Here is a 25,180-nt window from a genome sequence, read left to right on the forward strand (position 1 = left end):
TTCTTATTTTTATTTTATTACTGCATTTATTAATGTCACAAACTTCTCATATGTTTACCCTCTTTTGTATAATTCTTATCAAATTGGCATAATAAATGGATTTACATTTTTGTACTTCGAATAATTTAGTTGAAAGTGAGTTCTATTATTTTTCAAGTTATATAGATAATTAAACAACAAATTAAATGTTCATTCAAAATATAAGCAATACATGGTATATGCAAATTAACTTGATTATCCAATAGTTTTTATCGTCTCCTTGTTTTGCATCTCAGCATGTTATCGATTGAGTTTCAAATAAAATAGGTATCTTATAATGTTATCTATTTACATGAATATTATTAATTACTTTAAAACTTTATTGTTCTAAGATTTTAATAGGAAAAAAGCAAAGAAAAAAATATGGGTTTTTAAAAAAATCCCCCAATACACTTCATATTGATACTCACTATTTGAAGTCATTGTCCTCTAGTCATGCAAGAATTTGTGTGCGTAATAATAGTAGTAATAATGTTAGATATTAACACTAGCATTATCCAATTCTTCTACTAACTTTTATTTTATATATAGTGGTAGTGCATTTTTATTCAATTGTAACAAAATTAACAAAGAGATGCACTTTATTATTTTTATTATTATGTCTTTGCTCTTAAGTATGGAAAGAGTGGGATTTAAGAAGCGGGGAGGGGGATTAAAACTGAAGACCTAAAGTGGGATGCTCTTTAGGTTAAATCATAGTTTTTGTATCGACATGAAGTGCTTTTTGAAATTTTTATGGAGATGTAAGAACATGTTTATCATATATTAATTCGATTCGTATATTATTTCCTCTTAAAACTCTAAACTGCAACTGTTTAAAACATAGGGAACCATATTTATCACATTATCAAACTTTAGGGACAAAATATGCAATGTTAAAACTTTTGACTATTGTTAATTTGGTTTTGACGCCTATTCTGATTTTATATTAATTTTCCAAAAATCATAAACCTTGCGGAGAATATTTGTTTTGGTCTCAACACTAAGGGCCAGTCTGGCACACTGGCCGAATTTATTAAGGACAAAAACTGCATTTTTCTCATATTAATTTTTAAGTAAGTCCACTAAATCTTCATTCTATTAATTGCCTCTAAACCAACCACGCTAATCTCATTATATATCTCTTTCCTTTCTCTCTCTCTCTCTCTCTTTATAAAACTTGGAATCTCCCATTAAATCTAAAAATGAATATTGTTAACGATTAGTCTTTCAGATCCAACGAATTAGTTAACTATAAAATTCTCGGCAGATACGGCTCCAGTGTGCTTAACTTCTGTCAGCTTTCCTCCTCTCACTCATTGCCGGTTGCTCCACCCCGGCAACCGCGTTAATTTTCATGTGTTCACCATGTTTCATGTCCATATTTCTATCAATAAATTAAACGTCAAATAGGGACTCAGAACTGCGGATATTAATGTGCCAACGACCATGTGGTTATCAATGAATTACAATAAATGGGAAAATGGCACAACAATCTTAATTATGATTGATCAATAATTGAACTGACAAGAATCAGCCGAACTAACCGATTGATGCAATCTCAACTCTCAAGAGGTGCTTGGTAAGTGGCTTTGAAGGTAAGAGTGGTTTCCATAACAATGTCAAGGACGCGGGATCCATTAGGTCCCATCCAAGAAGAAAGGTGCTGGCCTCCTCACCTTTCTGGTTTCAACCTTTCTCCGCTTGTAGTGGAGTACTAATTATTTGTCCCCTAAAATAGAACAACACTAACCGATGATAACAAAAAATATACAAGCAATTATGCAATACCACGTGTGGGTGTTCAAAAAGAATTGAAAAGACGGGTAATCAAGAAAATCGAATTAGTCCAAATCAAAAAATAAGTAAACAACCCATGATATTTAAAAATTAGATTAGAGTATGGCTTTCAATTTTTAAAAATCACATTTACTTAAACCTACCCATATATATATATATATATATGGTTGGTTAAGATAACCAGTATCCAAATCTCAACCCATAATTATTTTGACATTTATTAATAATTTAAGTTGAACTCCATACCATTATACATTTTAGTTTTCACAACTTATAACCTTGTATATTTAACCCTATTTTCCATTTACTTTGTCCATTTTCTATTTTTATCTTGTATAACCTTGTATATTTAACCCTACTTATAACCTTGTATTTTCACCTTGTATATTTAGCCCTATTTATAACCTTGTATTTTCACAACTTATAACCTTGTATATTTAACCCTACTTTACTACTCTATTTTTATCTTTCTTCAAAATTCTTTTTCATTTCTTATAAAATTCTATCCACTTCACCACTCTATTTATTTTAATTTTAATTCTTAGTGCTGACATTTTTTGTTGTAAAGCAACCTGTCATCCTCAATAAAATATGAATTAATAGATTTCGAAAAGTAGAAAAAAATGAAAATAAATATTTGGAATGTTTTATGTTTTAATTATTAATTGTGTTTTGATTTTCTATTTTGTTGGTGGTTTGTTTTAGAGTTGTAGGATTAAACACTTTTATTAACTTGGATAACTATTGTATTGTTTTCTTTGTTAATCTAATTCAGTTTTTCTTTTTCCCATAAGTACAAGAGGGTAAGGTTACCATATATATTCAACCCTTTCTCACAAGTTAACTGGTTAGTGGTTAATTGATTGAATAAGGTTGGGATATAGAATACAATTTTGCTGAACCGCTACTTGCAGTTAGGGTTAGCGAAATTACAAATGAACTGATTACCGAGTCTATGAACACCTCTAATACCGAACAAGGGGCACCTGCAACCGTCCCCAACGGTTTTGGTCATTTTCAACAGCGCGTAACTTTGATTACACATGGCGTAACTTTATTTGCACAATGTGTAACTTTAGTACAAAATTTTGCGAGCCCCACACACGGTGTGAAAATCGATGCACAACTTGTTATCTGGGCCGTACAAAATTTTTTGACCAAATCATGGCCTTTAACTGCTCAGGGACGGAATGACCGTCCCTGCCCCATTTCCTCTAATACCACATGTTAAATACAATCAAGAAAAACAGATGTCAATTTTATTGGATTAACTCAATTTTTCTTAGGCCCAAACTTACTAAGCTTATCGAGGCCCGCTTGGTAAAAAAAAAAACCATTAAATGTCCAATATGTTGTAAAACTAATAAAATAAGCTACTATAATATCAAGTGAAATATTGGAGAAAGAAGTAGAGAAATAAGTAGAGAAATAGAGAGTGATATTCTTATATTCCAATAAGATACAAAAGCCATCCCAAATGGTGTCAATGTACCTCTATATATAGATACTACAAGATTAAAGGTACATCAATTCTATTAAACACCCACTACTACAAGAATATGAAGAAACCTCTGAAACGGTTTCTCCACTACATGAATAGATTTATGGATTGTAACATCTATACATAATATAGCCATAAATCATGAATTAATCCTCTTGGGAATACAAAGGGACATCCACATTTTAGTTGTTTCATAACACTCCCCCTTGGATGTCCATTACACAAAGAATATGCCTCGTTAAAACCTTACTAGAGAAAAACCCATCGGGACAAAAACCCTAGTGATGGAAAAAGAGTACACTATTCTTGTGTATTAATTTCTCCCCCTGATGCAAACATCATTTGAGATCTTTTAATCGTCGCATTCCAATACTCTTCACCAATTTCTCAAATGTTGCAGTTGGCAATGCCTTGGTAAATAAATCCGCCAAATTATTATCTGATCGGATTTGTTGCACATCAATTTCACCATTCTTTTGCAAATCATGAGTAAAAAAGAATTTTGGTGAAATATGCTTTGTCCTATCTCCTTTAATATATTCTCCTTTCAATTGGGCTATACAAGCGGCATTATCTTCATATAATATAGTTGGAGGATTTTCTTTTTCGGAGGCTAACCCACAACTCTTTCGAATATAGTGGGTCATTGATCTTAACCAAACACATTCTCGACTGGCTTCATGAATTGCTATTATTTCAGCATGATTCGATGAAGTGGTGGCTAATGATTGTTTTGTAGATCGCCAAAAAATGGCTGTACCTCCATATGTAAATAGATAGCCAGTCTGAGATCTTGCTTTATGCGGGTCAGATAAATACCCAGCATCAGCATAACCAACCAATTTAGATTTGGATTTATTTGAATAAAATAAACCAAAATCAATTGTTCCTTGGAGATAGCGAAAATATGTTTAATACCATTCCAATGTCGTCTTGTGGGTGAGAAACTAAATCTTGCTAATAAATTCACTGCAAATGATATATCAGGTCTTGTACAATTAGCAAGATACATTAGTGCACCAATTGCACTGAGATATGGTACTTCAGGACCAAGTATCTCTTCATTTTCCTCTCGCGGTCTAAAAGGATCCTTATTAGGATCTAATGATCTGACGATCATTGGGGTACTTAATGTGACAGCCCCACCTTCCCCTAAGGCGAACCAAAGGGGTTAACGGACTGCCTGCCCAACTCTCGCCAGGACTAACGGGATAATTCAATACGGTTTAAAAGTTCCGGAACATACAAGCGCGCTTAGACAAGTTTAAAATTACAAAGAAAAAAAAAACGTAAACGGAGTCGGCCATGAATAGTAACCGACACGTCAAAATCCAACCAAGCATCAATCAAACATATACATCTATTTAGCATTTACATACCCAAAAGGACTTACCCAAGTTGTCCAACGAGTTTATACAAGTACGGTTTGCAAATTACAACTCAACAGTTTTGGTTGGATCCAAAATGCACTTAGAGTTTGCTCAAAAGGAGCTATTCAAAATTTCATTTACATAAGCTCAACTCGGCAACCAACATTCATGGACTTTCCAAAAGTATTCAATTTCCTGTAAGGAAAACAAAAGGAATAGAGTGAGCTTATGCCCAGTGAGATACTATCACTCAAGCAGCAAAGTTCATATAAGCATAAAGCTTTTCATTCCAATTCATCAAAAGTAAGCCCATAGCATGCATCAATAGAGTTAAGGAAAGGATACGGGCGGCTCTCAAGAGCCCTTTTCCTCGTTTGCATTCTTGATCGGACCTCATTGACCCTCCGTCAATGTTTAAGAGTAACCAACCGTAGGCTCCACTTTACTTCCATTCCTTCCACCCAACATACCCCTACCGGGCCCGAACTCCAAACAGTAGAAATTTGGTAATACTCGAGTATACTGGAATCAAGAGTCTCACTACTACAAGATTCCATATAACAGTCCCCATGGCTCGTCAACTTTCACGATCAAGCCCTCGCTGGCTCGATTCAATCGATTACCAATGGGGTTGAGCTCAGTAGTAACAGTAAAAGCCGTTGGATCCTCATCCAAACGACACCAAATCCAGTTTTCCATGTACATTTCAAGTACCACAGTGAAACAGTAGACAGTCGTGTATAATACAAAAAGAGGGTGAGGGCGATCAAGTGCACCCTCACTTTAATCAGTTTCAACAGTGCAAATAAGCCTTCAAGGCATCAAGTTCAATATAATAAAGCCACGTTGTAAACAAACAAGTGAGTAGTATACTCACAAAGCAAGCAAATGATATTTCATAAACCTCCGCTCAAAGAGTGTCTTGGACCACCGTCACGTCCTAAAACATTCAAATAAGCACAATAAGACTCGATTACAGGTCATAAACCAATTCCAAATACTACCAAAATAGGGCTCCATAAGAATGTATAAGCACTAGAGTAAACCAGGGAAATCCGGAAATGGAATTAAGCTTTAAATCATAAAAATAGTTTTTGACATCATTTTACGGTTTTGGCACCATTGGCACTAAGATTATCGGATGGAGGTACAATACACACCGTTTCAAAGCTAAGAGGTAGGGCTACAATGTTGAAGAAGGCTACTCAGTCTAGTTCATAGTGCAACTAGGTCAAAAATTCAATATACTAAACCAGAACCGCAAAAACAGGTTAACAAACCGCATTCTAGTTAACGAACCGTAATTCAAGCTACCTAAGTCCAAATCAAGTGATTCCAAAGCCATCCGAAAGCTAAGACACCAAGCTACATTTCTTAAGAAGGCTTAAATAACCAAATCAGAAGTATTCCCAACCAAATTAACTAATTACAGAAGCAATTATCAAGTTCGGGTAGAAACAAGGCAGCAGGGGTATTTCAGTCTTTTCATAAGCTACGTTACTCCGATTGGCCTGAAATTTTGCAGGCATCTCTAAAATATCATTCCCTACAACTTTGATGTTTTAACCCAAGGCTAATTCGGCCTCTAACTATGATGAACAGTGCCGGGCAAAATGAGGGGGAATGAAACCCTAACTTTCACAATTTCCTTCCAAAACAAAAATTTCCTGCAATTAACCATAATTTACACCTTCTAGCTTCATTCTAGATCAATTCCCATCATCATACAAAGCCACACCATATGAATCATATTAAATCAGAAAAATCATGATTAAATAGAAAATGTCATCAATCTCCACCAAAATCAAGAAATAACACCTAATCACATCCCTTAAGCTACCACAAGTCATGAATTAACCATCATTAGATAGAGGAGAGAGGTTCCTTCACTACTCATCTTAGTAACCAAAGGAAAAGAGCAACTTGGCACCTTAAGCTTCCAAACAACTTCACCAATCACCTAAATACCCCTAAACTAATAGGTTTTATGGAGTAATTTGAAGATTAACCGGTTGGAATGAAAGATTGAGCAAGATTGAAGGTAAGAAAATTGAGTAGTTTTTCTTCTTTTTTCTTGACAAAGAGCCGGCCAAGAAGCTTGGAAATAAGGGTGAATTTTGGTCAATTTTTGATTTAAATGGTAAAAGGATGAATAGTAGTCATAACTCAAGACTTATTCTCCATGTGACACTTGTCACTTCATTAAATGCATCTCTATCTCTTTGTTCCTCTCACACCAATTCACTTGGTAACCTCTAATTATCTCTTAACACCCGGTAAATTAAACCCAGCATCCAAAACTTAACTTAACTGGCCGAATTTTTTTGAACTTTTCGCCCTAGTGGGTCCCACGTCCGGTATACACTCTTAATTTCTTAAAAACTAACCGATACTAGAAAAATCACCTAAAAACTATATTTACTCATAAAAATTATTTAGAAAATTTTCTAATAAAGAAAATGCATAAAAGGCGTGCAAATAATTAAAATAAGGCCTAGAAATAAGGAAATTTACGGGTTCTCACACTTAATGTATGTGCTTTATCCATATAAAATCGTTTTAATACCTTCTAGGTATAAGCGGTTTGGTGGACAAAAATTCCACCTTTCAAATGCTCAATTTGTAAACCAAGGCAGAATTTTGTCTTTCCAAAATCTTTGATCTCAAATTCTTTCTTCAAATATTCAACACTATTTTGAATCTCTTCAAGAGTTCCAATCAAATTTAGATCATCAACATATACAGCAATTATCACAAAATTTGATCCATTTTTCTTGATAAAAACACATGGACATATTGGATCATTTGTATAACCTTCTTTAGTTAAACATTCATTGAGACGGTTATACCACATACGTCCAGATTGTTTGAGCCCATACAAAGACTTTTGTAATTTAATAGAATAGATATCTTTAGAATTTGATTTGCATGCTTCAGGCATGTTAAACCCTTCGGGGATTCTCATATAAATATCATTTTCAAGATTTTCATATAAATATGTAGTAACAACGTCCATTAGACGCATATCTAGTTTTCATGTACTGCAAAACTCACAAGATATCTAAATGTGATAGCATCCACTACAGGTGAATACGTTTCATCATAATCAAATCCAGGCCTTTATGAAAATCCTTGGGCTACAAGTCTTGCTTTATACCTCACAATTTCATTTTTGTCATTTCTTTTTCTCACAAATACCCATTTATATCCTACTAGCTTTACACCTTTAGGTGTTTGAACTATAGGTCCAAAAACTTTTCTTTTAGCCAGTGAGTCTAATTCAGATTGGATCGCATCTTTCCATTTTGCCCAATCATTTCTATACCGACATTCATCAACCGATCTACATTCATGATCCTCATCAACTTCAATAATATCAAGTGCTACATTTTATTAGGCTCCAATTAAATTTTCTATGATTTCATTCTCTTCAGGAGTTGGCTCTTCGGGAGCGACCTCTTCAAGAGGTTGAATTTTGTCATGACATTTATTTAATCTTCGAAGATATTTGAAATCAATTTATATCTTATTTAGGTAGGCCGGCCTTAAATTTATTTGTAGCACTTGTGCATGTCCTTCAGGGACATCAATTTTAACCAGAGTATTTCCTGCAGGAATAGTTGATTTAATGACTCTTCTGGAGTCGATAAATATAACTTTCTACAAATGAAGAATTTTTTGAACTTCTAGTTCACATTATCACATTATTTTGTATGAGGATCGAGGAAATTCAATTTTTCAGGTGATTTCCTTTCGGTTGATTTTTCCTCCCCCTAATGTCGGGAATCGTAACTCATCAGAATAAATAAATCATTCGATAGATCACCCATCAATATTTTACGATATTTAATCATAAAAGGTGATTCATACCCGACATAAATTTTAAATTTCTTTTGGAGCCATATATAATATAAAGAGGGTATGTATAAATACTTGTCGACTCTCAAATATTCTCACTTTTGTCAAATCATATATCCATTGGGATCAGTAAACTTCTGGTTTACTGCAGGTGATGATTATAAATCAAATGAGAATGAAGACAACTATATCAATAATCATTTCTCTCTCGAATGATTATTATGATATAATTAACCTTTATCTCATTTGATTTCTAAACATGATCTTTATCATTGTCTCATTTAGTGTCTCAATTTGATATCCATTTCGACAGATATTCAAATTTAATAAATTTTTCGAGACATGGTAAAAAGTAGTGCTTTATTTATGATAAACTTTTCTTCTACGGGAGAAATATAGTAGTAGCTCTTCTGGAGCTTTCAATCAGTTAAACACTACCACTGATTGTGTTTGTCTCTCTTATTGGAATATAATGTATATAGTAGCATTTATTAATGAGACACATATCATTGTCACCATAATTCGTATGGGACAAATATCATCACCATAATCCTTTGATCCCAAATATTTAACATCCATTTCTTCTTCAGGAAGAAAAGCTAATTAAATCAATCATCATACACCTTCAGGGTGTTTAAAGAAATTGGCCATGTGAAGATGATATTATAATTTTGATTCGTCAAATGTACTTCGGGACGTTTATCTTCAGGATTCTTACTTTCTTGTCCTTATCATTATTATCCCACTTCAAGTGGTAACTTCTTCTCTTGTCATGATAAAATATATATTTACCAAAATCATAGTCATGGCAGCAACCATAACTAATAAATTGAAATTTAGTCACATTCACTTCTGGGAATGGACTAGAACTAATATGCAATAAGTACAAAATACTTCTCAAAATATCTCTTAATATTGCTACTATAGGAGCATGTTCGAGAAATCAATTGTGGAGAATATCATTTTTAATATATCTTATGAGTAAAATTTTCTCGACACAATTTCAACTGAGAAGTAATTCTGAAAATTGCAGAATTATGTTCTTGTGGCCATAGGTAAATTTATCATACCAGGCTTTTGAAATAATGACCATCTTCTAGTGGCCAAATATTTTTGTTAAAGAACGACCATCTTCAGGTGGTCGAATCTTTTTCTTTAAGTATTTCAAAGGACAAGTAGATTCTCAAATATAATTGATTTTCTATAATAGCATCTCCAAAACTCAATGCATCAGAATATAAGTATTTATAACAAATAATTCTAAAGATAAATAAGTAGAATTAAAAGATGAAATATTACCTCAAAGATGTCAAAGAGTATATGTTCTTGTTTAGTAGTTGCTCAGTAGTAGACACTTGTATTTTGCAATCATTCAAAGGTTAACCATAATAAATTGAAATAAGTTTGTGGGTCAGAAATTTACCTCAGAAGTTACTTGAAGAAATGCAGGCAAAATTTTGGCAAAATCTCCTGTTTCACTTTTGTTCAAGGTAGAGTCTCCGTTTTCACCTTTTGCTCAAAAATAGAGACTCGTGCTGATAACGTGTTGTAAAACTAATAAAATAAGTTACTATAATATCAAGTGAAATATTGGAGAAAGAAGTAGAAAAATAAGTAGAGAAATGGAGAGTGATATTCTTATATTCCAATAAGATACAAAAGCCATCCCAAATGGTGTCAATGTACCTCTATATATATGTACTACAAGATTAAAGGTACATCAATTCTATTAAACGCCCACTACTATAAGAATATGAAAAAACCTATGAAACGGTTTCTCCACTACATGAATAGATTTATGGATTGTAACTTCTATACATAATATAGCCATAAATCATGAATTAATCTTCTTGGAAATACAAAGGGACATCCACATTTTAGTTGTTTCATAACACAATATAAATTCTTATGTTATATAACGAGTTTGTGTCAAACCATTCTTGGACTTTCTTCTGTCCGAGTTGGGGTTAATTTGGGCATTAAAAACATGAGTAAGATTCATTCTAGAGTTGGATACAAGTTATGCATGCATGTAATTTGGGCATAATTACCTTTTGTCCTAAACTAAGTTCACGCGGCTTCTGTTATCATGGAATTAGGGGTATATGCTTGAGAGTTGAGTGGATCTTTAAATTTCCATCCCTTCACCTCCTCTTTCCGTTAATGCTATTATCTTAAAGCTTTTCTTTTTGGCCTTTAAAACTACTGTATGCTTTTTCTTTCAGGTCTACCTCGCCCTGTTTTTAAGTTTTCTTAATTTTATTAGTCTCCCATGTATTCTGTTGTTCTAAGAATTTTTCTTTGCTGATTTTTGTTGTCATCCATTTGATCTTTTCTATGTTTCGTCATTAATAAGGTTAATATTAGATTGACGTTTACTGCCTTCTGTTTGTTAATGTACCTTGTTCAATTTTACTAATTTAAATCGCAATTTTTTTTTTGTTAAATAGGTTGAAGAGTTCTTTTATATCATTGTCACCCAAAATCTTGTGGAAAAAGTATGTAAATTTGGTAATTTACTTTACTTATCTAAATTTACCTTTCTTTGATGATTGATTAATTGTAGTAGTGCAGTAATTTGGTATATTAGTCACTGGGAATTTATGCTAAAGTTAGTTTGTGTTAAATTTAAATTGGTTGTTCTTTACATGCATGATTGTTCCTTCTTCCTGTCTAGTTTCACTATGGCTTGAAGTAGGAAAGATTTTGATATTAGTTTAATTAGGATAGTTTTTGTTATTCAGTGTAGTATATGTGTATTTTTGTTTATAGATTTCGTATAGGCGCATTATTTTGCCAATTCTTTCGACCCCAAATGGATGGATCCCAAGGAAGCAATCACGCACCTTTTCTCTAATGAATGAATCCTGCTGCTTTGTTTTACTGGCATGTTTAACACTGAATTCTAGACCCATGTTTTCAAATACAACCAGCACGTAGTCTTTCTACAGTTTGATAGCAATTTTTGTATATACAAGTTACAATTGTTAAAATGTCATTTTCAAAAGATATTCTGATATTGATTTCCAAATTATAATTATGCCGATTGAACTAGCTGCCATTTCACAGCCATGCCCTTGATTTTTTTAGTGTCCCAAACTAAAGATATGTATAGACTGGATTTTTTGACCTTAAGTTTTGTTGTAATCACATCTTCCTTTAAGTCCCTCGACAGAATTTTGGGATGTTATTGATAATTGTTATTAGTTTGATAGCATCAATTTTATTTTATTTTCTTCAAAGGACGTTAGATTTTTTTTTAATGCAAATATCCTTCAACATTTGTCTTTGACATACACTTTATATTCTTTTCCTTGTTCGATTTTACATATTGTCTGAATAACTATAACCCAAAATAAAACTTCAAGGACAACTGACAACACAGGCAAGGTACTCCCGCGCCTTGCACGAGATTCATCTCCTAGTTGTTTAAGTACAAGATTTTTTTTTATGTACAAGGTCAATTGATTTTTCATTCTAAATACTCCAAATACAATTTACTGCTTCTTTATCTAAATTATTCTCTTTATGCACTGATTTAAGTATTGGAGGCTTTCCCAGGAATAAAAGTCCCATTGTTTGTTTGAAATTATTACTAAGTACTTGGACACCAGTTCTAGGGTATATTCATTCAAATTAGTATATCTTCAAAGAACCAAAATACAACCGCCCCAGCAAGGATTACCTCAATTTTAGGTGAGATATACCTCAGTGATGGTCCATATTCCTCGGTCAGATTACTGGATATGTTTGTTTGAGTTGCAAAAGCGGTATCCCACGTTCGGGAACCAAAAGTCTGCACCAGAACTTGGAGCATTACATTTAAAAAAACTAAATTATCAAGAAAAGAAAATATCTTTTTTTGCTGATGAAAACTAGTTAATCCCAATGGCATTGATTTATTTTAAATAAACGAAAAGCCTTGAGAATTATGACAATCCCAATGGAATATTTTTAAGGTAACTTATCAATATGGTGGAATCTTAATGATAACCCCCAACCCTAATACGGAACAAGATTCTGCACTTTGGCCAAATTGATCTACGCTTGGGTCAATTTTACCATTCGCACGGATCTAGCTGGGATATGACTCTGGAAGCAACATTTTGGATCAGTGAAGTGGATTTGCGTGCGCATCCTCGATCAGTAATTACACACAATTTCATTTTCGCTTGAAATACTCGTAGCCTATAAATAGGCATGTCTAGGGTTTATTTTTACAACTTTTGATATTATAATTGAAATTCTAACACTATTATGTTGGATTATTATTGTTGTTTAGTGTACTCAGGTGAAAGATTCTTGTTGAATCTTATATAGGTTATTATGGAGTCATAGTTTTCCTTTTAGAGTTGATCGTGAATCATCTTTGGTTTGCTTATTCAGAATAGTTCACGTAGCAATTCCTGTTCCTATGCTTCCACTAGTTTAATACGTACCTTGTTCTTGGGTTACATCCTAGGTTTAGATTCTTATTGAATCTTGTGAGATTCTAATTTGAATTTTGTTATTCAAAATTGCTTGGTTTCCTTAGGATCCATCCATTTGGGGTCTAAAGAATTGGCAAAATAAAGCGCCTATACTAAATCTATAAACAATATGAAAAAAAAAAAAGTTCCTATGAAATTAGTTCGTGAAACTAATTCCCATTCTTACGCATCAAACTCCGTCTCTTTTTCCGCACCCTGCGTCATTTTCATAACTCAATGTCACAGTAGAATGAAACCTGCATTCTCAAACATTCTTCTGCTACCCAAAAGTAATCAGGTATATCGTGGTAAGATAGGGTTTTTATGCTTCCGAATTTGGATCCTCCACCCAACAAGCAATCAAAGCACCTGCATAAGATGATACTATATAAGATGAAATTTCCAACCGCCTTTCTTTTCATTTTTATTTTTTTGTACCTTTTTTCGTATCAACAATCAATATTATACCAGTACCTTCTCTGGACATCCAATACAAAGGTATACGCTACTCTTATCCTCATAGTGAACATATCTGCTGCTCTTATCTTTATAGTGAACATGCTCCATTGCTTTTCTCACAGCCTTTCCTCTCACAGTAGAAAATGGCCATCGCGTCAGAATAGGTTCAGTGAAATCATGTAGGTTTCCCCCACAACATATCTTGTACTATAGGGTGCGGGTAGTATAGATTCTCCTGATGCAAGTAAATACTTGCTGCTGACTACACACTCTTCTTAAATTTTACGGAAAACTGTTGGTGGTAAACGAAATGAAAAGGTAGACAAAGCAATTAATTCATTTTTTGTGGTCAATTAATTAAGCTGACATTTGCCCAAGTATTTCGCAATTTGTTCCAATTTTTTTCATGATAAGGCTGTACATAAAGTCCCTATTTTAGAGATATCACCAATCTAGCTGTGGTTCCAGAAACCTCTTTCCATATAAGTAGGATTTGGATGCAAGCAATCAGAAAATTTGTCCAAGTCAATGCAATATTCCAATTCGACCACACTGCAATTTTTAGTATGTGGGAACTCTATTACCAATTTGTTGATCCCTTCCTACATACTAAAATTCTTTTTTGCTTCAATAATATGCAGAGTGAAAAAGGTGGTTTTCCAGCATGGGAACGTCAGCAAGCATATAGTTGGCTAGAGGTAACAGATCGTAGTCCAATTGCAATTAAAATACTTCATATTTAAACACTTCTTATGAAGTACTAATTTTCTTAATTTGTCTAAAATGGTCGACACCACAATATCTTTTCTTTGTCCGAATTAACAAACCACTATTTGCAATATGTTTCAGAAATTCAATCCTACAGAGTTTTTTGAAGATGTTCTAACTGAGAGAGTGTGAGATTTGAGAGTTTCTCTCTTTCCCTATTAACCCTGCCCAAGAATTTGATAAATAACTGTGGATGACTGGAAATACGTTGCACCTGATATGTGGAATGCACTAGTCCAGTAATTTAAGGACTAGCACTGTTTAAGAAGAGGCATCCTGGACACAGGAGAAAGGAAATAGGGAGCTGCATTTAGATGGAATCATGTATATTGAGGAAACACAAGAACCTGATGGTTCATGGTTTGGCTTTGGCGATGCTAATCTGAATTTCTTCATATTTCTTACATGATTTCATGCTAGCAGTAGTATATGGAAAGTTTTCAATTTTTATCACCTTTTTCACAATTAAGTCTGAATCAAGACTCTAGCAAACTCCATTTGCAGCAAATTTGGTTGCAAATGTTTAATTTAAAACAAAAAAAGGGGCCATAGATATTTCTCTACGCTGTACTTGCTCTATCGTAGTCAAAAGTTGTCCTAACAATAAGTGCTCAAATTTAAACGTGAGTGACTAAACAAGGAAGAGTCTGAAAGATATGACACCTTAAAACAATTCAAATGAAGGCCAAAACTTGTACAATTTCCATGACTTTGTTCAGTTATTGGAATGAGTTACAGCTCATTACCAACAACTTAAACATTTGCATCGGAGAGGTCTTGATCTAATAGTTAATGTTGAAACCTCAGAGCTTAAAGTTTTGGAGTTCTAATATTCCTCCTCGTCCCTCTCTCCGCCTTTTCAAATCGCCCCTCCCTTGCTTAAAAAAAAAAAAAAGCTTAATCATTTGCATTTTCCATAGGTACGGTTGTTGGGGAATTTGTTACACCTATGGGACCTGGTTTGCAGTGGAGAGGTTGGTTGCATGTGGCGGAAACTATTGGAAATTTTCAAAATTTATATCTAGTAATTTTAGGACGTACATACATGGTGATAAATGTATTATCTTATGAATCAAATGATTCTAAGATGTACATATATTATAATAAATGTATATTCATTCACTAATTTGAAAGTATCGTGAATGTATTCATGTATGTGGAGATTCTTGAATGTAAAGATAGATTCATGTTTTTGATCATAGAATCATGTTATGCATAAATTAAAGTACACGAATTTGTATACAATACCTTGAATCTATTCATACAAATATTTAATAAGTTCACTTATTTTTTAACCAATATCTTCTATATAAAGAGATCAAATAGAGAGTGATTTGAAGTAAAAAATCATTTTCTTACTATTTTGAATTCTCTAGAAAAGCACTCCTTACGTCAAGAGGGTTTGTCTTACTTTGTGTAAGAGTTTAAGACAAACAAATTTCATCTTATTCTAAAAGATATTTGGTCAAGATTTATTGCACATTATTCTGGACAAATAAAGGCTAAAGGAAAGTGATATATAATCATGATTTGAAACCAATTCTTGTTACTATATTTGCTAGTTCATTGTAATACTTCCAACAATCTTTAGACTTTCTTCTGTACTCTACAATGGATGGTACCTTGAAAGAGTTGTCATCCAACATTGTCAAGTCTGAGAGGTTTGATGGAGGAAATTTCATTCATTGGCAAAAACATATTCACTTTCTTTTCACTGCACTTCAAGTGGTCTATGTTTTGACCACCTCAAAACCATTGATCATCAATCCCGAGGAAGAAACTCTTGAGGACATCCAGAAATGGTAGAACGACGTTGAAATATGCCATGGTCATATCCTCAATACCATGAGTGACAACCTATTTGATATCTATAATTCAATTTCTACTGCCAAGGAACTTTGGGATTGTTTGGAGTCCAAGTACATGGAAGATGATGCTACAAGAAGTTTCTTGTATCATCTTTTATTTATTTATTTATTTTTACGACAGTTTGAAGACAATTTAATAACAACTGCATGGTTAAAACAGAATGTGACGGCCAACCAAATAAGGCTCAACTGCAGAATTTCGAATTAGGCTTTTCATCCACGCTGAACATATTTCCTAATTGAAGGCAGGCCTATTCTATCTAAGCGAAACGCCCCACGAGCTTTCATAGGGAGGTCCACAAGCTGATGATATGTTGTATTGAAACCTTGATCACATCCCATGTTTGCTAAAGAATCGGCAACTTGATTACTTTCCCGAAAGCAATGAGAAATTGCACCAAAATTAGACGACAACTTTAGAAGGTATTTAACCTCTGTATAAATACTCCATGGACAGCTAGATCCCTGTTTTAGGATGTGAACAAGAACCAACGAATCCATTTCAATGTGCAAGTTAACATAACCACGAGAGAGACACAACTTAACCCCAAAGAGAAGAGCGAGCGCCTCAGCTTGAATGCTGGTTACATTCCCAAAAAAAGAGGAGAAAACGAGCAGGAAATTTCCTCCATCATCACGCAAAACCCCACCACCACCTGCCTTCCCTGGGTTAGCCCTTGAACAACCATCAGTATTAAGTTTAATTACACCCAAGAGTGGCCGACACCACCTTACAATCATAAATGAGACTTTCTTATGAATATAAGAGAGCGAAGAATAAAACTCCATCCATGTTGAGGAAGTGAATGGGTACCTAGGGAATTGCAACCTAAAGAGGTCCTTCACATTGTCAAAAACAAACTCAGAGATAGTGACGTGAGAAAGAAGTTTCCCTTCAAAATGTGCCGAGTTTCTGGACTTCCAAATATTCCAACAAATCAGAGAAGGTATAATAAAATGAACAAATGCAATGAAACCATTTCTTGGTGCGCTATACCACCAACCTGCAATATAAGCCCGAACCGAGCCACCTGAATTAAGCACACCTGAAACAGAGCCAAAGAAATTCCAAACTGAAACTGCTACCTGTCCACTACAAAAGACATGGTCCAAAGTCTCACCATTAGCCTGAACACAACAGAAACACTTTGATGGATCCGAAATACCAAGTTTGCATAACGTGGAGTCCATGGGTAATCGATTTCGCAACAAGCGAAGAAGAAAAACAGACACTTTGGAAGGAATTCGTGGGTGCCAGACTTTTGAGAACATAAATGACCTTTGCTTATGTGATTGCACCAGGTTAAAAGCTGAGCTCAGCGTGAAAACTCCAGATTGAGAAGAAGCCCATATCATTAAATCTTCCACACCATTCTCAATTTGTGGGAGAGAGAACATTCGGATGTCGTTGATAATAAATGGAGGTACCCACAAACCTAGCAACTGAAAATTCCACCTGCCATCAACTAAAAAATCAGACACCTTGTGATCCGAAACACTCCCTAACCGGATAGCCAAAGGCCTAGAACCTAACCAATTATCAAACCAGAAATTAGAGTCACCAGAGTGGATAATGAAAGTTATATGTTGTTCAGCAATGTCCCGAACATGTAACATCCTACACCACGTATGAGAGGCCCCTTCCGAACGAACAACCATACCTGGGCGCGCATTTGAACAATATTTGGCCATCATAAAATTAGCCCAAAGAGACGCATTTTGTCGAAACCTCCATCATAGCTTAATAGAAAAGGCATTAAAAACATCATCTAGTGATCTAAAACCAAGCCCACCCTCCTTTTTTGGAGCACAAAGATCCTTCCAACGAATCCAATGGTATTTTAAACTACCCTCATCTTAACCCCAAAAGAAATTTGCAAACAAATGCTCGAGATTAGCAAATACAGATTTTGGAGGTGACACAGTAGCTAGCAAATGCAATGGAAGCGAGGACAGTACATGTTTAATAAGTACAACCTTACCTCCTAGTGACAACAAACGATTTTTCCAAGAAGCAATCGTAGCAGTCACCGTCGTGATCAAATTCTAGAAATAAGGCTTTTTACGTCTCCCCACCATTAGAGGACAACCAAGATATTTAGAAGGAAATTCCTTGGAAAAAAAGCCCGTTATGCTCTGAATTAATACCCTCCTTGTCCAGGATAGTCACGGGTGAACCATGAAACAACTCTTTAAGGCATTTATTCTCTGGCCTAGAACATGTTCATACTTTTTCAGCGTTTCCATTAACAACTTCAGGGATATTGCTGAGGCACTAAAAAAATAAGAATATCATCTGCATACCCCAGGTGACTAACTAGAGGACACCCTCGAGGAACCTTGAAACCATTAAAGCGTGGATGCAGCAGAAGTTGATTCAAAAGCCGGGAAAGCATCTCTGCACCTACAATAAACAAAGAAGGAGACAAAGGATCCCCTTGACGAAACCCCCGAAAAGATGGGAAAAAACCACATGGCACCCCATTAATCAAAACAAAAAACCATGAATTAGAAATAAGATGCCTGATAAGAGTTTATTTTACGTATTTTTAAGTGCATTTTATTAGTTAATTTTGAGTTGATTATTTAGTTTTATAAATAAAATAAAGAGGTTTTTGGTAAAATTATATATTTTTGGTAAAAGTGGATAATATTGCATTTCTATTGATTTTAATGGTAAAAACTTCATTTTTATGCAGGAATGATGATTCAATCACCAAAGGATGTCAAATGAGGTAAAAATAGAGATTTGGTGATGAATTCAAGTGGCAACAAGAAGAATGAAGTGAAAAACGTTCAAGTGAGGAAATGCAATACAAGTCAGTTTGACACTCTTCAGTATTTTGACCATATCTAGAGCTACACTTATCGGATTGAGGTGATCTTTATACCATTTTTAAGCTAAGAAAGAGACCTACAATTCGTATGAAGACATCGAAATCCATTTCTGCCATCTTCATGGGCAAAACGTTGGAATACAGAAGCTGCATTCTGTGGTCGGAAGTTAAAACAGAGGTTTGAACAGGTGACAGTATTTCGATCATATCTCAGGCTACAAAGCTCCGATTTGGATGATTCTTGAAGCATTGGAAAGCTAACACAAATGGCTACAACTTTTGTGTTTTGCACAAAAGCTAGTTTGGCCTTTATCAATGAGAAAATCGCAGTTGAAATAAGGCCAGAGTGAAAACGCGAGTATACAAAACGCGAGTTATGCCGCGTTTTGTGTAGGCGCGTTTTATAGCCGAAATTCTGCAATTTGACTCAGCCAATTCTCTTGTGTTCACACCACTTTCCAGCTATAAGATGCAAGGGAATTCGGTGCACATGCTTCAGAAGACAAAAGGGCAAGAAAAGTGGCTTATTTTCAAGTCAAAAATATTGGTTATTGACAATTATAACAAAGTTAGATTTGGGGAATCAAAAGTTGGAATTTGACTTGGAAAAATAAGCCTTTGAGTAGTTTTTATGCAGAGACATTGAGGGAGGTCTGGAGATCCATTCGTAGCTTAGCTTCTTACAGAAAAACATAGTCTCTCTAGCTAGGTACTTGCAAAGGACAATTGAGGTTTCATCTTGTAATCATCTAAGTTCAAGACAAGGAGATTTTTGGAAGGCTTCACCATATCTTGGCTAAGACTTTCTTTACTCTTTTTGTATTTGTAAATTCATGATGATTTGCATTAATGAAGTTATGAGTGTTTCATCATTCATGAGTAGCTAATTTCCTTTATCTAGGGAGTAGATGAAGCTTATGGCCAAATGATATGAAGTGATTGTGATTTATGCTTGTTATGTCTTGTATTAACTTATCTACTTGTGTATGTTGGATTACTTGTTGTTGCTTGATCACCAATAGCAGGTTTATAGTTGTTTTTACTCATTGAGAAATGGTAAAAATAATGGAATGACATAAGTAGAGCTTGAGTAGTATATTCATGAGAATAGAAATACATTCAAGTGGATGAAATCTGCATTTCATGTGTGAATAAGAACAGATTTAGTATTTACCAAGAGATTAGGAAAAACTAATCTGTTTTAACCCATTATTATCATGAGAATGTGATTTTGGTATTTCTGGAAATGAATCCTTGGTTAAACAAGAGCAGTAACAAGTGTTGAATTAATTCATTTTAGATCTTTTGTGTTATAAGTGGAATCTACATCCCTAGATCTTAATATTTAGTGAATTCTACTCCTATTGTGAAATTGCATTTATCTATTTAAGAATTTTTGTAGTTGAATTAAAATCTGAAGTTTCTGCTCAAATTAATTGTAAGTCTAAATAATAGAGTAAATTAGTATCTAATAATTGTTTTAAATTGCTCCTCGTGGGATCGACCCGATACACATCTCGTACTACAATTGCGACCTGTATACTTGCAGTCCAACGGGTGTAAATTCGGAATTAAACTTGCACTTAAAGTAAAAACCCGTCAAGTTTTTGGCGCCGTTGCCGGGGAGCGGCAATATTAGAGCCTAATCATCTTTATTAATTTAGACAGCTTTATTTTATATTGTAATCAGTTTTTTTTACCATTGAAGTTGCATAATATCCCTTATTTCTGTTTGTAGTGTATGCACCGGGAGTCTCGAGAAGTCGCACCTTTCAATCCAGAAATTGAGAGGACACTACGTAGACAAAGGAGGCACACACAACAGCAGGAGGAGCAAGAGATTTGGCAACCGATAGAGGAAATTTTGATAGAACTACCATTTGAAGAAGAAATGGCTGAAAATGAAGCAAATAGGCGAGTTCTACGAGATTTTGCTCTACCGGGAACACAAGGATCTCAAACAAGCATAGTAAGGCCTACGGTAAATGCTAACAACTTTGAGATTAAGCCATCACTTATCCAAATGGTTCAACAATCTCAATTTGGAGGTAATGCTGTAGAAGATCCTAACTCACACTTAGCTACATTCTTAGAAATATGTGATACAATTAAAATGAATGGAGTTAGTGATGATGCTATAAGGTTACGGTTGTTCCCATTTTCATTAAGAGATAAGGCAAAAATGTGGTTACACTCTCATGCTCCTAACACTTTTACCACATGGGATGATTTATCAAGGGCATTTTTGAATAAGTATTTTCCACCTGGTAAGACTGCTAAGCTAAGAATGGATATCACTGGTTTTAGTCAAATGGAAGGAGAATCATTATATGAAGCATGGGAAAGGTTTAGAGATTTGTTACGGAAATGTCCACACCATGGACTACCCGAATGGCTGATTATACAAACCTTTTATAATGGTTTATCTTTCTCCACTAAAACTATTATTGATGCAGCCGCAGGTGGAGCTTTAATGGGTAAATCACCCCAAGAAGCTCAAAATTTGATAGAAGAAATGGCCGCAAATAACTACCAATGGGCCAATGAAAGAGGTAATACGAGACGTCACGCAGGTATGATCGAAATGGACACTCTCAATATGTTGAGTGCCCAAATGAATAACGTGATGAAGTTATTGAGTAGACAAGGTGGAGTTAGCCCAAGTTCATCTAATGCTCACGTAGCTTGTTGTTCTTTCTGTGGAGGTGAACATGATATTAATGAGTGTGTTGATTCTGAGCAGGTACAATTTGTCAATAATTACAACCGAAATGCTCCAAATAATCCCTACTCGAATACTTACAATCCGGGGTGGAGAAATCATCCAAACTTTGGATGGAAAGATCAAGGCAATCAACAAAGGCCAACCAATCCGCCGGGATTTCAACCAAGGCAACCACAGGCTGAAACTAAACCAAGTTGGGAGATCGCGGTGGAAAAACTTGCTAAGGTGACTTCGGACAGATTTGAACGAGTAGAAGGGAGACTGGATCAACTCACTACAATGTACAGGAATGTGGAGGTTCAAATTGGTCAAATTGCCAATGTGATCAACAATAGAAACCCTGGTGAATTACCAAGTAAAACCGAAGTGAATCCGAGAGAGCATGTCAATGCAATCATTCTTAGAAGCGGTAAAACGGTTGAGGGATTCGATTTTGAAAATTCAGGTGGTGAAAAAGACAAGAAGCAAGCAATTGAAGGGGAGCAAGAAAGTCAAAATGATCATGTTATCATTGATATTGATGCACTTCATCCCAAATTAAATTCTAATGTGATACCTTTTCCTCACAGGTTGAAGAAAGATGGACAGGATCGGGAGTTTGAAAAGTTCTTCAAAATGTTTAAACAATTGCACATTAACATTCCTTTCATTGATGCTATAACACAGATTCCCTCTTATGCACGTTTCTTGAAAGACATCATGTCAAAGAAGAGGAAAATTGTAGATAATGAGATGATAGCATTAACGGAAGAGTGTAGTGCATTGATTAAGAATAAACTCCCTCCTAAATTGAAAGATCCGGGAAGTTTTTCTATTCCTTGCACTATTGGTCAATTGCATTTTTCTAATGCTTTATGTGATTTAGGTGCAAGTGTGTCACTTATGCCGTTATCGGTTGCCCGGAGATTGGGACTTCAAGAGCTAAAAGCTACCAATATTACATTGCAATTGGCGGATCGGTCAATCACACGTCCCACGGGTATTTTGGAAAATGTGCTCATAAAAGTAAGACAATCTATAATACCTGTGGATTTTGTTGTCTTAGATATTGAAGAAGATGTGAGAATGCCAATTATTCTAGGACGACCGTTTTTAGCCACTGCACGAACTATAATTGATGTAGAAAAAGGTAAGCTTATATTACGGGTTAATGGTGAGGAATTGGAATTCAATTTGGATAATAAAGAAGGGAGTATAGAGCCTACTGCTCTTGTTTCTAATATGCCATATGATGAAAAGGTTAACCAAGAAAGGACCGAAGAAGTTAAATTTATAAATGCCCTTGGTACTAACTTTCATGGTGTAGGAACAAAGGAGGAGAAGATAAGGATGGAAGTTGGCTTAATAAATTCGCCATTCCATGAAGAAAATGGTGAAAAGTTGAGCCAATTCAGAAAAGACAAGCAAAATCCACTCCAAGGTGAAGTTGAGCCTCTCTATGACAAGTCTAATATTCCTCCTTGGCATTTGAGGAAATTGGACTATGAAGATCAAAGCATGGTTCACCACATGGTGGATTGGCTCGGGAGTTTCGACCCATGGGGAGAAAATCGCTCCCTAATGCTCTAAAGTGATTCAACTCTTTCAGTCGAGCCAACGACTATAAACAAAAGCGCTAATTGGGAGGCAACCCAATGTTTATGTTATTTGTGTTAATTTTTTGTGATTTTTAGACTTAAATAAGTGTTTTAGTTAATTTGTTGTTTTTGTGTTATAGGGTTGGCAAATGGAAGCAAGAATGACCATTTGAGGTGAAAAGGGCAAACTTTGATCAAGCAACTCAACCCCTCGATTTGCATTAAAGGTGTTTTTGATTCATTATAAAGGGGTAAAATGCATGTTTTTAATGTTTTACATTTGTTCCAGTCATTAAAATTGGCAAACAAATGATCTATGGTGCATTTTGAGTCATTGGGGTACCTTTTGTAATTTTTCAAAAGTTGAAATTCTGCTAAAAATCGAAGCAGAAAACGCGTTTTCAAAGAAAACGCGACTACAAGTCGCGTTTCTCAGAATCGCGTTTTCAATTCTGCAACTGCAGAAAAGAAAACGCGCCTTCAAAACGCGATCCAAAGTCGCGTTTTAATGGAAATCGCGTTTTCAAGCCTGGATCAAGGCTCAAAAACGCGACTTCTGAAACGCGACTCTAAGTCGCGTTTTCAAACACAGTCGCGTTTTAAGTGCTGCAAGATTTGGGAAGAAAACGCGATTTCAGAAACGCGAGTTGAAGGCGCGTTTTGAGTCGCGTTTTGTGTGTATGAATATAGCCTTCAGAAACGCGATTTCAGCTTCATTTTTTCCTCTCTTTTTTATTTTTCAGGCGCGTTTTTCTTCTTCTCTTCTACCCACCTCACAAATCTTCATTTTACTCCATAATCTTGCTAGAAATCATCACCCCAACACCTTTTGAGCTTCATACAACCTTTTTAACCGATTAAAATTCAAGAAAAACACTTAAAATCAGGTTTTTGAAGCATTGAAGGTTAGGGTTCTTAAACTCCAATTTCTTCAATTGGAGGTCAATTGGAGGTTGTTTCATAGGGCTTTTTGCATTTTTAGCATCACCAAACATCCTTCTACGTGATTGAGGTAAGTTTCTTCATCAAATCTTTTGATTTTAGAAGTTCATATTTTTTATCCTGAGCTATCTGACATCTTTTAATTTCAAAAATTTGATGAGGTTCATGGCTATTTTTGATTTTATTCATGATTATTATGATTGTTTAAGCATGTTTAAATGTTTAAATGTAGCAATTTATTGGTTTTCAAGTACTTTAAAATTCACAATTGCTATATTTAAATGAAATTGGAAAAAGGAACTAGGATGTTTTTGAGCCATTGGTGATGTTAAATTATGGTTAAAAAGGGTTAGTTGATGATGTTTAAGCATGTGCATTGTGTATAGTGAGTAATTTGGTTGATTTGGTGAGTTAGTTAGTTTAATTTTTGCCTAAACATGAGTATAGCTAAAAGCATATTATTATTGTTAATTCTAAATAGTTATAATCATAATTGCTCCTATTTTCACTAATTGAATTATAATTGATACATATCTTGTGTAATTTGGTGATTTTGGGCAACTTTAGGCAGAAAATATGTCTTGTACGATCATTGAATGATTAGAACTTGAGCAATTGTATTTGAGGTTATTTGGATTAATGCTGAACTTTTGTTGCCAAAAAAATGAGTTGTAGTACATGTGAATAATTGAAATATTTTTTAGGTACTATGCCAAGAGGAAGAAGAGCGGTACTTTCATCCTCTAGTAGTGAGGAGAGGGAGGTTAATGAAGAGATGGAGGTGACTGAAGAGGAGAATTCACCTTCTCCTCCACCAATTAACCGTCGACCTGGTGAGGGCACCTCCCGTGGAGCGGGAAGATCGGTATTTGACAGTGCTAGGTTCAACACTCGCAGGAATCAGGAGTGGCATGAGGCGCGTGCTAATTTGGAGTTTTTGTTTGAGATGCACGTCAGTCCACCAGTTGAGATGATGTACAACATCTCA

The 25,180-nt window shown here is 34.9% G+C and overlaps 1 protein-coding gene and 1 non-coding gene across 2 annotated transcripts; one reads left to right on the forward strand and one right to left on the reverse strand.

The window, feature by feature from the left end:
- Positions 1-21,226: 21,226 nt before the first annotated feature.
- Positions 21,227-21,333, reverse strand: LOC113697690 (small nucleolar RNA R71). The gene has a single exon (XR_003449963.1). It is a non-coding gene; the product is annotated as a small nucleolar RNA R71 (small nucleolar RNA).
- A 199-nt stretch (positions 21,334-21,532) lies between these two features.
- Positions 21,533-23,242, forward strand: LOC113696797 (uncharacterized). Its single transcript, XM_027216181.1, has 2 exons — positions 21,533-22,958; positions 23,040-23,242. The coding sequence occupies exons 1-2, from the start codon at positions 21,533-21,535 to the stop codon at positions 23,240-23,242; spliced, it is 1,629 nt and encodes a 542-aa protein (XP_027071982.1).
- The last annotated feature ends 1,938 nt before the right edge of the window (positions 23,243-25,180 follow it).

Source organism: Coffea arabica, chromosome 6e (genome assembly GCF_036785885.1).
Source record: "Coffea arabica cultivar ET-39 chromosome 6e, Coffea Arabica ET-39 HiFi, whole genome shotgun sequence".
NCBI lineage: Eukaryota > Viridiplantae > Streptophyta > Magnoliopsida > Gentianales > Rubiaceae > Coffea > Coffea arabica.